At 49.4% G+C, this 11945-nt stretch overlaps 1 protein-coding gene across 1 annotated transcript; it reads right to left on the bottom strand.

Annotated features, from left to right (window-relative positions):
• Positions 1-2881: 2881 nt before the first annotated feature.
• On the bottom strand, positions 2882-11289 carry LOC119227682 (zinc finger FYVE domain-containing protein 1-like). Its single transcript, XM_037486684.2, has 11 exons — positions 9647-11289; positions 9050-9554; positions 8625-8839; positions 8393-8499; positions 8161-8269; positions 7971-8068; positions 7757-7874; positions 7495-7665; positions 7078-7258; positions 6853-6966; positions 2882-5011 (listed from the first exon to the last, which is right to left on the bottom strand). The coding sequence occupies exons 1-11, from the start codon at positions 10223-10225 to the stop codon at positions 4779-4781; spliced, it is 2430 nt and encodes an 809-aa protein (XP_037342581.2). The 5' UTR covers positions 10226-11289; the 3' UTR covers positions 2882-4778.
• Positions 11290-11945: the final 656 nt, after the last annotated feature.

The following is an 11945-nucleotide window of genomic DNA, read 5'->3' as shown; positions in this document are numbered from 1 at the left end:
TAATTCGAGCGGGTGTCAACATCCAATTTGCATTCCTGACGACAGACATTTACTTCTACTGCGTAGCTCACAGAAGCGACCGTGACCCCCCCCCCTCCCCCTCCCCCTCTCCCGAGATCGGACCAACCCGGCGAGAATGAAAATAACACAAACTTCGGGTCTTTTCAGGTCTCCCCGGGAGGTGTCTCAAATCTGCAGGTGCTCGGCTCCTTCACAGGAAGCTAGAGCCACCACAGGAAAAGAAAAGGGGGGGGGGTTGGGGGGGCCCTACACAGCGACTTCATCAACCGCTGAGTACCAGACACAACACGGTGCGGGCTGAGGGCGGGCATGAAACCGAAACACCTCCACGCCATGAGCAGCCAGTGACGAGTGGGGAAGGAGGGCGCCGTGTCCAGCTGTGGCTGAAATGTTAATGGGGGGGGGGGGGGGGGGGGGGCTTTGTGAATTTTAATCAAATATTCCAGACTCCATTTTAAATCAGCAGATTGTGGAGATTACCGTCCTCACAGGGAGGGACAGACCCCACGCAGGCGTGCACGGGCCTGCGCGGCGCAGCTTCATCCGGCCCTCTGCAACAAAGTCAAACCAGGGTTTCATTTCCCTGAAGTGAATCACCTTAATACGAAAAAAAAAGAAGAAAAAAAAGGGGGTCAAAGTGGTCCACGGCAGCGACATCCAATTAGTGTCAAGTGTGACAAATTATAATCTGAAAAAAAAAACGTGTGAAATGAAGTCAGAAACCGGAGACGGAGGCTAATTATAGCCCATCGAAGCCCTTCATTAAGCACAGTTTATGGCGAGGAGAGACGTTCCGCATCACGAGATGCCAAAGCGCCTCGGAGATGAGAGACAGTAGGCACGCACAAAAGCTCGTCGGGACACAAGAGAGTGGGAAATACCCCAACAAGGTAATAATGGAAATGTGCTTTTCAATTAATAATCCTGCTCATCTGCCAGTCACGTGGGGCCACTCCACCTTCAAGTGCTTCATGGAGCTGTTGAGGTGCGATTGGAACGGTGCAACTCACAATGAAAGTGCATGCAACTAATGCAACAACAACAAAAAAGATATACATTTTGCATTTAGCAGAGAGCATCAATAGTGTGCAGCTGGGGGGGAGGAGGAGGAGGAGAAGGAGGGGGGGGGGGGGTTGTCGTCTTGCTGCAGACAATGAACAGTTGGGTTAAATGATTATGAGTTACTATCCTTCCAATTGGTTGTGTGCAGAACTACCATCTGCAAAAACGTCCAATGCCAACGCATAGGTTTGGAAATGAACAACAACATCCCGCAGGTTTCCCTGTGGGCACAGTGACAATGTCCCAACAACAATGGCAACAGCGTGCACGGTCCGCTCCTCGAGCCGCGGGGTGGGAGTGTGTGGGGGGGGGGGGTACCTCTGCGGAGGAGCAGACGGTTCGCCCGGCTCGTGCCCAACACGTCCTCCCGGTCGGAGCATCTCTCATGACAGATGGGCCCGGGATCCCGGTTCCAAGCTAATCTCTAGCACTCCTCCACTTAAAGGCACAGCGGAGCGGTCCCACGCGCCCAGCGCCCCCCCCCCCCCCCCCCCCCTCCTCCCTCCTCGCCCCACGGATCGCGATAACGCGTCGATACGGGCCGGAGTGCTGCGAGTCACGTCCCGACAGAATGTGCGCGCGTCAACAAAACGCCAACAAATTACGAGCGCAAACGTGGGGGGGGGGGAGAAGAAAAAAATAAAAATAAATAAAAGGAGGCTAACTTACAGTAAGGCGCTAACGAGGTGGAACTGGTCAAACAATACGGCGGAACAAAGGGGGGGGGGAGAAATGGGAGAGAAAAAGGTGGAGCTTTTCTTTTGAAGTTGCGGGGTAAAAAGCGGCTAAAAGCGCGAGCTGTTGGAGCACGCAGTGACGAGCCGTTTCCACCGGCACGCGCACATCGCTGTCACTTTGGGGTCGATTTTCGGCAGCCAGCGCTGCGAATACAAAATGCCTCCTCCCCGGCTTCAGCGGGGTCGGGACCACGTCTGCGCTCCGAGGAGCCAAAGTTGACATGTCGACGGTTCACACCAACTAAAAAAAAAAACGACTTTCGGAATGTCCGATTATATCCCCCCCACCACCACCACCACCTACCTACCTACCTACCTACACCCACCCTCTATGCCCAACCCAGCACGAAGAAAATCGGCTTTTAATGATTCGGTGCAGGGGTAAAAGGCACGTTGTCGACAGTTTTCAGATAAATGTACAGCCCAGGAAGGACGACACTGTGTTGCGTTGAAGCCGCACGGAAGGAAAGGCTCCTCTGGTGCATTCCTAAAAGCCGGCCGAACGTACGTGTTTCCGACTAAATGTTGAAACGGTGTGGAATAAAAGAACTATGCGAGGCTACTTTGCCATGCAAGAAGTACACCCAAATGAATTTGGACAGCCTAATCGGTAAAATGCACACGGCTGAAAAACACATGCACGAACCGCCAGTTTTAATGTACAAGTTGGCAACAAAGTAGTTGTTCACAATCACCTAAATGTCTTTTATTACTTACGCTTTTAGTGGATTCTGAATGACAGCCGCCATTTTGCTACAATGTAACGCAATATCGGCGTCTTGCAGTTCTGAGGGAAACCTACGGGATTCGACCAATGGGAGCTCGGGGTGAAATCGTGGACCAATAGATCTGCAGCATACACAGATGGGGCGTGGCCTCACGGGGTAAACTGTCAAAATTATTTTAAAGGGTTTTCCCTTCTATTTGCATTGTACACAACTGAATAACAGCACTTTTAAAGAGCCCCTCGCTGGAGCTTGGGTAAGTATCCCGTATCAATTTCCTCGTGGCGCACTGAACACACACACAGCGCGAGAGGCACAGAGGAGCAACATGGAAGCTTCTGTTCAATTATTTATTAAAATAATTCTGAATCATTTATCGTCATCAATAAGCACCAAGCAAGTACTTTTGCCCTCACTTGATGTGAGGCGGCAGTGTTGGAAAGGAGTTTGGAAGCGAGGCTCACAATACATACTTGTGCACACGGTCTATTCCTCCCACATAGAGCACAGTAAGTGGTTCAACACAGACATTTTTAAACACACACACACACACAAGACAAAGAGGCAACAGCAGATTCTTTTATGACTAATGGGAGCTGATACAACTTTAATCTTAGGCAAATCTTCCATCACACATCATTATTTATATTGTATCAATGTTTCCAACTTGATGAGCGCATCCAACATGATCAGGAAAAAAAAAAGAACTGGACTTTACAAGATAAAGTGGATGTCTGAAACAACAAATGTTCTTTTTTTTGCGTGTGTGTGAGTGAGAGATGCAACATTCAGAAAGATAAATCTATTTTCAGAAAAGGCAGACAAAACATTTTTTTTATCAGACATCAAAACCAAAAATGTCAAAGCCAGGAGCAAAGGGAGATTTCACTTCATCTACAAAGCTTACAATTGACAAAGACCCCTTTTCTTTCTAATTTTAACACCCAAATACAAGCATGTGTTAAAGGCATCACCTTGTGCTTTGTATGATATCCACATGTAAAGCTTTGTCACTAAAATCATTTAATTACTCCAACCGAGTGCCATTTTTTTTTCTGTGTAATTAATCCTCAAAGAGAAATGGACAAAAACTATAAAGGCGAGAAAGAGTGGTTTGCATTCAGTCGCTACAAAGATATAAATATCCGTACATTAATTAATGTCACATGAAAACCAGAAAACAAAACACATACATTGTCAATAACGGAGGTGAAGTAACAGAAAAACAAGCTGCGAAGAGCTAGAACGCGACTAACATATGTCCTCCTGTTAGTCTGTGCCTAGAGGCGTGTAACATGTAAAGCCGGTTTGAAATACAAATCTGTATCTTTTCCCCCTTTCTGCAAACCAATAAACACACAAGAAACTAATTTAAATATCTAGAAAAAAACAATGAAAATCAAGGTGTCAAGAAATCAAATTTGAGCATGAAAGACATGGATGGTGTAACATGGAGACAGCGAGGTTCTCTCAGAGATGCCAGAGTGGTGTTTTAACATCTTCAATACATATTAGCGTTTCAAATTTACACTCCTTAACATAGTTCTGTGTTTTCATACATCCACAACATTACATGATACAATCTAAACATTATACCAGCACAGCCATAGTGACCTGAATGATATTTGGCACACCAGATCTCCACAATCTAGTCCCAATGTGGCAGATTTTCAGCTCGGCTAGAGGCGGACTGGTCGATCGTCCGAATCTCTGGATTTTGGCCACGGTGAGCAACAGCCTATAACAGCTGAAAAAGGCTTAGTGCAAAAACTATAATGTTGCAATACAGCATGCAATGGAACCTGCAGATACACCTGCACGGGTATAAAATATCTCCTCGCCATTACACGTGCGACATCAGAGAAACAACTAATAACACCAACCCAACAGGGTTCTCAACTAACTAATACTTTTTAAATGATACATTTTTTTTTATATATATATATATTTTCTCATGGTAGAAAAATAAGCTCGACAGCTTTATTTAACGGAAAATTAGAATAAGGAATCCAAATGTCCACTCCGAATGGATCAGAGTGGAACTGCGTGGCTTCCCACTCAGTCAAGTAACTCACAAGTTCCGGCTGTTCTACGAAAGGCCACGGGAGCTCTGCTAAGCATGCTATCGGTTTGCCTGAACGCTCCCTTCACCACAGAACTCGGCTGCAGGCCGAGTGGGTCGGGCCGGGGTCGGTTCTCTCCGATGCTCCGAGGAAGGAAGGGCCCTTCCCTGTTAAAGGTCCCCGGGCTTCTGGTTGCAGCCGGTGCAGACGCGCACGGGGTGGTCCCAGCCCCGAGACGGGACCGCGCGGCGCTCCGGGGAGCAGTCGTCGCACACTCCCTGGCCGCAGGCGCGGCAGTGGTGCTTGGACAGCTTGGCAGTGAACTCGCGCTGGCAGTTGTGGCAGGACAGGATGTCCTGGTCGGGAACCCAGTAGGCGGGACGAGCGGCATCTTTCACTAGGCCTGCGTGGTGGGGGGGGGCAAGCAGCACGTAACATGAGTACACCCACATACACATACAGTATTAGGTGACACTTTTACATTTGCAGGGGGGTCACTCTAGACGCTATATTGCTGACATTTGAAGGGGCGGCGGGACATATTTGGACATATCGACAACCCTGTTGTGTGTGTTAGCTTAGCTTAGCATGAAGGCCGGCACAGAAGCCTAATTCCTTCCAAAGGAAACTGTAGACCAACATTGTATTTACTGAATATAAATACTGAATATACCTGAATGTCAGGCTGCCAATGTTCAAAGCTAAGTGACTGACGTTGTTTCTGGTTTGTCAAATCCGTACAAAAAGCAGTGCTAGAGAGGCGAGATGTGGTTCTGCCGGGGGGGTTATGTCCTGGACATTTTCTTTGCCGGAAGCAATGACTTCCTGAAATCCCCGTTCGTTGCCTGGCAACTGCTCCCGGCCAAGAAAACCCAGCTGTCCAGCACATAGCCGCCCCCCTGAAACGTAAATTTCCCCAAATGTTGAGTTCTTCCTTTTAATTGAGGGGTGCATTCAGGTACTGCAATTAAAATACCAGCCTGTGCAGAGTGTTTCAATCATTAGGGGCCGTGCTGGTTTTTCTTGACTACTGTTTGAAGTGCACCATAACCTCAGCCGTCTTGGTTTGGGTATCCATGGAAACCTGGAATTAAGATGTGGGTTCGGAAGTAGGTACTTTACTGTGATTGGAGCAGACTTTTCTCCGAGGTATATTTGGAGTTATGATGGATCAGCAGAACCTTTCAGCAAAATATCAAGTTATATATAGTAACTCTCATTCATATATGACCACCAGTCAAGGTCTTTTAGGACATTTAGGAGCCTTGTGAGCATATAATAATCATGAAATATATACTACTAAGATATGTTTTAAAAAGATAAGGTCTTTATGACTTGCAACCTTTTTTCTCATCGTAAAACAAATTATCAGTGTAACGTAACATAAAGAAAACTCTATACGTTTATAATGTTATAATATACAGCAAACGTGAGTTTAAACACGGCATCTCTCTCGCATTCGTACTAAGACTAGCCAGGATTAGGTAGCAGAGCACTTCTAAATGGAGCCGCTGACATTTCCCCGAGAGATAGTAAATGGCAGATTAAGCTTCCGTTCCGTGTCTTGTGTGTTGAACCTTTTATTGGCAGGAATGAGTTACACACAAATGCAGTATCAGACCCTCAAATGAGTCTACTTAAGCAATAAGGTACAAGAGGCTGTACTTTATCGTCCAATGATGTAAAAGTTCGGGGGTGTTGTTAGGCAAACCCTCGAACTGTTACATTATTGAAGACAAAGTACTGCCTCAAGCACCTTATTGATTTCATATTACGGTTACCAGCGAAATGATAAATACTAAGTAAATAGCTGCCTTTCAGCACAAAATAGTCGTAGCCATTTCACCAGTCTAGAGGAAAAATAGTCCCCGTACGTAAACAGCATCGGGTCCCGCACCGTCTCATTCCTAATCGTCCGGTTGCGAAAGCTCACACCGCCTCATAAACGATCATTTGTGGGATTTCCGGCAATCGCCACCGAGCTAAAAGCTAAAATGTCGGCTGACGGCTCAACGCGAACGGCAACTCTACATTATCGCTGAATAATGACTCGCTCTCAACCAATTAGAACCCCGGATTTTATCTACCCGTTTTATAAATAATACACAATGTCGCAGTGAGCTGTTTGGACTGTGAGCTTTCAGTAGTTGTATGAGTCACTATTAGGCCACCGGGGGGGCATCCGGTGTTCGTAACAACAATCCTCTTTAGGTTTTTTTTATTTTTATTTTGGCCAACACTCACCAAGTGGGATGTCAATCGCGGTGACCACGACCCCGAAAGTGTTGGTGACGGCCTCCCCGACCTTCCTGGCCAGGGTCCCACCCTCCTCCTCCTCTGGCTCCTCCTCCAGCGGCTCTGCACGGAGGAAAAACATCTTTGCTCGAGTCAAACGTCGGGAGACGGGCAACGTGACAAAAGCGACGTTCTAGAGAGGCCCCCGGGGGGGGGGGGGGGGGGGGGGCGTACCGGCGTGCGACGCTCTCTGCTCGAAGCAGCCGTCGCAGACCCGCACGGGGGCGAGGCCCCAGCCCCGCTCGGGGACGGGCGCGGCTCTGGAGGAGCAGCGGTCGCAGAAGCCCTCGCCGCAGGCGCGGCAGTGATGCTTGGTGTCGTTGTCCTGGAAGACTGTGTGACACTTATGGCACACCTTGTATAAGAGAAAAAGAAGAAGAAAAAAAAAAACACACAATAACAACAGCAGCTTTTATTGACCGAGACCTGCAGTCCATCTGGCTTTTATCTTCTGACCTGCAGACCTTGCGTAAATAGGCAAAGATCACCGCAGGCAGTAAACATAGCCTCTGGACACTAAAGTGTTGACTCGGCTGGTGGCGGCGGGTGGCAGCGGGAGGGGGGGGGAGGGGGGAGCTGCGCGTCACTCACCGAGATGAGGGAGTTGGGTTTCCAGTAGGCGGGGGCGATCTGGTCCGTCAGCCAGGAGGTGACGGCCTTGGCGGGCTTGACGCCGAGCTCCGACACGGACTGGGCCACCAGGTTGACTCCGTCCAGGAGGCGCTGAGCCGCGTTGCCGTTGTCCTTCAAGAAGCCCTGCGACTGCGGGGAAAAACAGGACACGCGCCTCGATAAATGTGGACTCCGGGGTCCCGCGTGATCGGATTAGAATCGCTTCCGGTCGGGTTTTTACCCCGGGCCACAGGTGCTGGATCTCAGTGCGGACGACCGTGTCCACGGGGTCCTGGTTCCCGTACCAGTACTGCCGGCTCCGGTAGATCACCCCGCAGTTGGGGCACTCGATGACGTACCTTAACATACAAACAGACACGTAAACGTACAGGTCTCCGTGGGTGACGCCCGGCCCTGGGGGGGGGGGGGGGGGGGGTCGTCCGGCTGCCACTCACCCGGACCAGGCGTACTTGGCGAGGCCCAGCCACGGAGAGTCGGAGGAGGCGGAGGTCTTGGGGACAACCAGCACTTCCTTACCCCCTTCATAGCAGGCCTAAAGGGACACAGCAACTTCATGCTTAGCAGCCGTGCAACGGACTACAGAGAGAGAATAATTCAGTGATATCGCTGAGCAACTGTACTTACTTTACAGGTGTAAATGCGATTGTCGTACTGGAGAGAATAACGGCAACGGCGCTTTGCCTCGTGGCACACGCCTTCTTCCAAGTGGTTCATGCTGTTCTTGCAGCCAGATCTGGTACAAAGGTGGGACACCACAACGTTTGACAATCAGAAGGGCGAGAGATTGAGGGGAGGGGGGGGGGGGGGGGGGTTACAGCGGTGAGCCCTTTGTTTTCACAGGGAAGAAGGTACTGACCCACAGCTGAGGCAGAGACAGGAGCAGGTGAAGTACTCGTCGGGAAAGAAGCAGCTGTGAGCCACGAGCTCGCCCGTGATTTCTCCATTGAAGCGCTCACTCAGGGCCTGTGGGGCGGTGCAGGACACAAACAGAATAATGCATTTCATCTTGATCGGGATTCGGGCTTCACAACAACAACAACAACAACAACAACCAGCCGGCGTGACGCTCCGCCTGTGTTCATCTCCACCTGCAGGGCTTTGAAGACGACCACCGGGGTGCGCGGGGAACGGGTGGCGTTGTTGTCCAGGAGCTGCTCCAGCTTATTCTGCAGGCCGCGGAAGTCGGTCGGGGGGGTGAGGGTCTGCGTGCCCCAGTACTGAACGGAGCTGAAGGCCTCCGGGAAACGGGAAAGCTTCTTGAAGCGCTCCGACAGCAGCCGGTCCACGGAGTCGGAGGACTTTTCTGCAACGCGACAACGCGGTCAGAGCGCACCAGATGCACAACACGAATCTCCATTGAAACAGTTACGATGTGTGGGATAAAACGTGTTTCTTTATGTTTTAGTTGCCTAAACTAAAGTATAAACAGGTGACGTTTTCGACTTTGCGACACACTACGCGTGTGACCTTCCCACATTTCACCAAAAGTTGGAAAGCGTTTGGACATCTCTACCTGAACCGAGCAGCTTAGTGTGGACGGTTTCGTGGAAGATGACCACGGCGGGGCCCAGCGTGGACAGAGGGACGTCCAGCCCGCAGCGAGCCGTCGTGGCTTTCAGCTCCTTGGTGAAGTGCTTCAGGTAGGCGTCCGAGGCGTCCCCGAGGAACTTGAAGAGGTCGTCGTGCAGCCGGTCGGCGTGGGTGCGGTAGATGATGAGGTCGGAGATGGCGAGGACCTTGAGCAGGAGGCGGGTCCTCTGGCCCTGTTTGGAGCTGTTCCCGAGCAGCCCCTCCGTGTCGATGACCACCACTTTACGGAAGGGGTCGAGCGCCGCCCACACACCCACCGTGCAGGACTCCTGAGCGGGGGACGTTTTGAATACCTCTCGGCCCATGAAGAAGGCGTGGTTCAGGGTGTGAGATTTGCCTTCTCCCGTGTTGCCGAAGATGGACACCACCTTCAGCAGCTGGTCGGGGCTACAGCCGAGGCTCTTTACAAACGCGGCTTCCTCTTTTATCTTCCGGGGAGGGGAAACAAGAACATTGGTATATTTATTTCGGCCTTTTTTAATTCTGTTGCTACACGGGGCAAGAGTGCTGAACAACTCACCTGCATTTCCTCGTTCTCATCGACCAAGAGGAAACTGGAAATCTTCTCCAGGAGTTTCGCACTATGAGATTTGGTGCCATCGGGTACTTGTGCGGCGGGCGGGGCGGCAGCTGGCGGGGCGGCAGCGGCGGGCGGGGCGGCAGCGGCAGGCGGGGCGGCAGCGGCAGGCGCAGCAGACGCCTGGGCAGAGTTGACCTCGGCCGCTTTGGGTGGCGGGGGGTAAGATATGAGCTGGTGTTTCTTCTTGTTTCCTCCACTGTGGGTGCGTTTCTGGCAGTCTTGGCACAGGTTGACCTTGCAGTTCGGGCAGCGAACCGCCGACCTGTGGCGTTTGCTGCCGTCTCCGTTGCCTCCTTTGCAGCTGTCACAGTAAGGGACATGTCCGGGTCCTATTTGAACCCGCGCGTGGTGCCTCAGACGCTCCTGACTGTGCAGCTCGAGCTCACAGCGGACACACTGCAACCTTTTGCATTCGGCACACTCAAACGCAGCCTCCTCAGAGCCCCCGCAGGCATAACTCTCCTGACATACTAGGCTGGTATTGACTCCCTTTTCTGAAGACGAGCCATGACCACTCATTGTCTCTTACGCGGAAAACTTGAACACAGAGCAGTCCTTACTCTAAACAGCCTTTACGACAGCACCAGCTATTTCTAATTCCAGTCAATGCAAATTGTACAGCATACAACAACAATAAGATCAACCTATTGCATGGTCACAGCTGATCCACTGACTAACAAATAACAACAATCAACAATAATACTATTAATCAAACTGGTTTCTGCAGCATGGATTTCAAACACTCACAATGGAATTAATAACGTTATTAATAATGTTATTTAGTGCAACAAACGGTGAGGCAATGAGCCAGGAGCAGCTGACTCCTTGAGTTACACCAGATATGTTTTTAGCTCGGAGCCAAAGGTAGCATTTAGCTTAGCATCAAATACGTTAAAAATCTAAGGATAGCCTACACAACTTTAAATAAAAACATTTTTAAAAAAAGGTAGTGTGACACGTTGTACAGTACTGACCGAGACAATGAACTCTCTCCCTGAAGAATGAATGTGCAATTGTTGATGCTAACAAACAGGCTAGCTAGCAAACGGACCCACAATAGCTCGGCTGGATCACTGGGACAACACTTAGTTTACGACCAGCTGGTTTCGATGGACAGTGTTGACTAAACGAAACGAATGTAATTATCGGGCCAGCGAGCTCCGACACTTCATGTACGTAGAAAACAATCAGCTAGCCGCAAGTCAACTGCGCTGTGACAACATAACAAAAATACAACAACCAGTCGATGTCAGGAGCTCGGATATCAGCGGACTCTTTTACTTTGAAACGGGAGTGAAATCCGCGCTATTCCATTTAAAAGTCTTTGAAAAGTGTTACTGCATTTAAATCCTTCCGAGCGGTGTCATTGTTTTGTTCTTCGGACCCCCCCCCCTCCCCAGCAGATTTCTCTAGCTGCGTTATTTTGTTGCCAGGTCAGATCAGCTGATCAGATTATTTTCAGTCACAGGGTCAGGGGAGGGCGCGGTGCATGACGGGAAACGCAGTCCTACACAGGGCCTCTCGTGTAGATGTGCAAGCACAGTTAATAAAGTGGTTACAACGTGAAAGGAAGTAGCACAACCACAAATATATATATATATATATATATATATGACCTCGAGCAATATATATATATATACACATGTATGAATAAAATGAATAACATCTTGGTCCAAGTTGTAATAGCAACACGTTTGAATGAATCGTGCTTTAGTTTCTTTAATACCACAATCACAGTGGGTAGATATGCCCCTTCAGTCATTTTAGCAAAGGCATTTCCAAGTGGTTTAAAAGCCATTGTGTTAAACAATTGGGAGCATAAGCTTTCTAACAGAGGATGGTTTTAAATGGCTTTTGTCTTGTAAAGCAGCGCTTCAAAGTATCAGCAGGTGACCATTCGTCCCAAATGAGCTTTGTGTTTTCCCTCCGTTTCTTCAGAACAGCAGGCTTCCTTCCTATGCAGACTGCATGACTCCCAATTTGAACGTTAAGGCCACTAAAAACAAAACACACACTTGTTTAGTGCATTTATTACAAACCTTTAACCCTCAAATAAAACAAGAATGTCAGGACAGAGCAGACTGAGATGGAGCCTTGCATAACGATTGTCACATTTCAATGAATGTCAATGCAGGCTGCTGATGATCATTAATTGTTTTAATTAATTCACACTTGAGAAGAGTGCACAATATGTTATGCGGCTCCCCCAAACCGGCTGCGTCCAAAAACAATCCACTCT

Source organism: Pungitius pungitius, chromosome 14 (genome assembly GCF_949316345.1).
Source record: "Pungitius pungitius chromosome 14, fPunPun2.1, whole genome shotgun sequence".
Classification (NCBI taxonomy): Eukaryota; Metazoa; Chordata; class Actinopteri; order Perciformes; family Gasterosteidae; genus Pungitius; species Pungitius pungitius.
Note: the sequence above shows the minus strand (reverse complement) of the source record. Positions and strands in the feature narration are given on the sequence as shown.

Bases quoted from the DNA above. Each gene is read 5' to 3' on its own strand.
- LOC119227682 (XM_037486684.2), bottom strand. From the start codon at position 10,225: ATGAGTGGTCATGGCTCGTCTTCAGAAAAGGGAGTCAATACCAGCCTA. The intron at 7,666-7,756 runs GTAAAAACCCGA...TTTTCCCCGCAG, and splicing joins TCCAGCACCTGTGGCCCGGG to TCGCAGGGCTTCTTGAAGGA. The intron at 5,012-6,852 runs GTGAGTGTTGGC...CCCACCACGCAG, and splicing joins CGCGATTGACATCCCACTTG to GCCTAGTGAAAGATGCCGCT.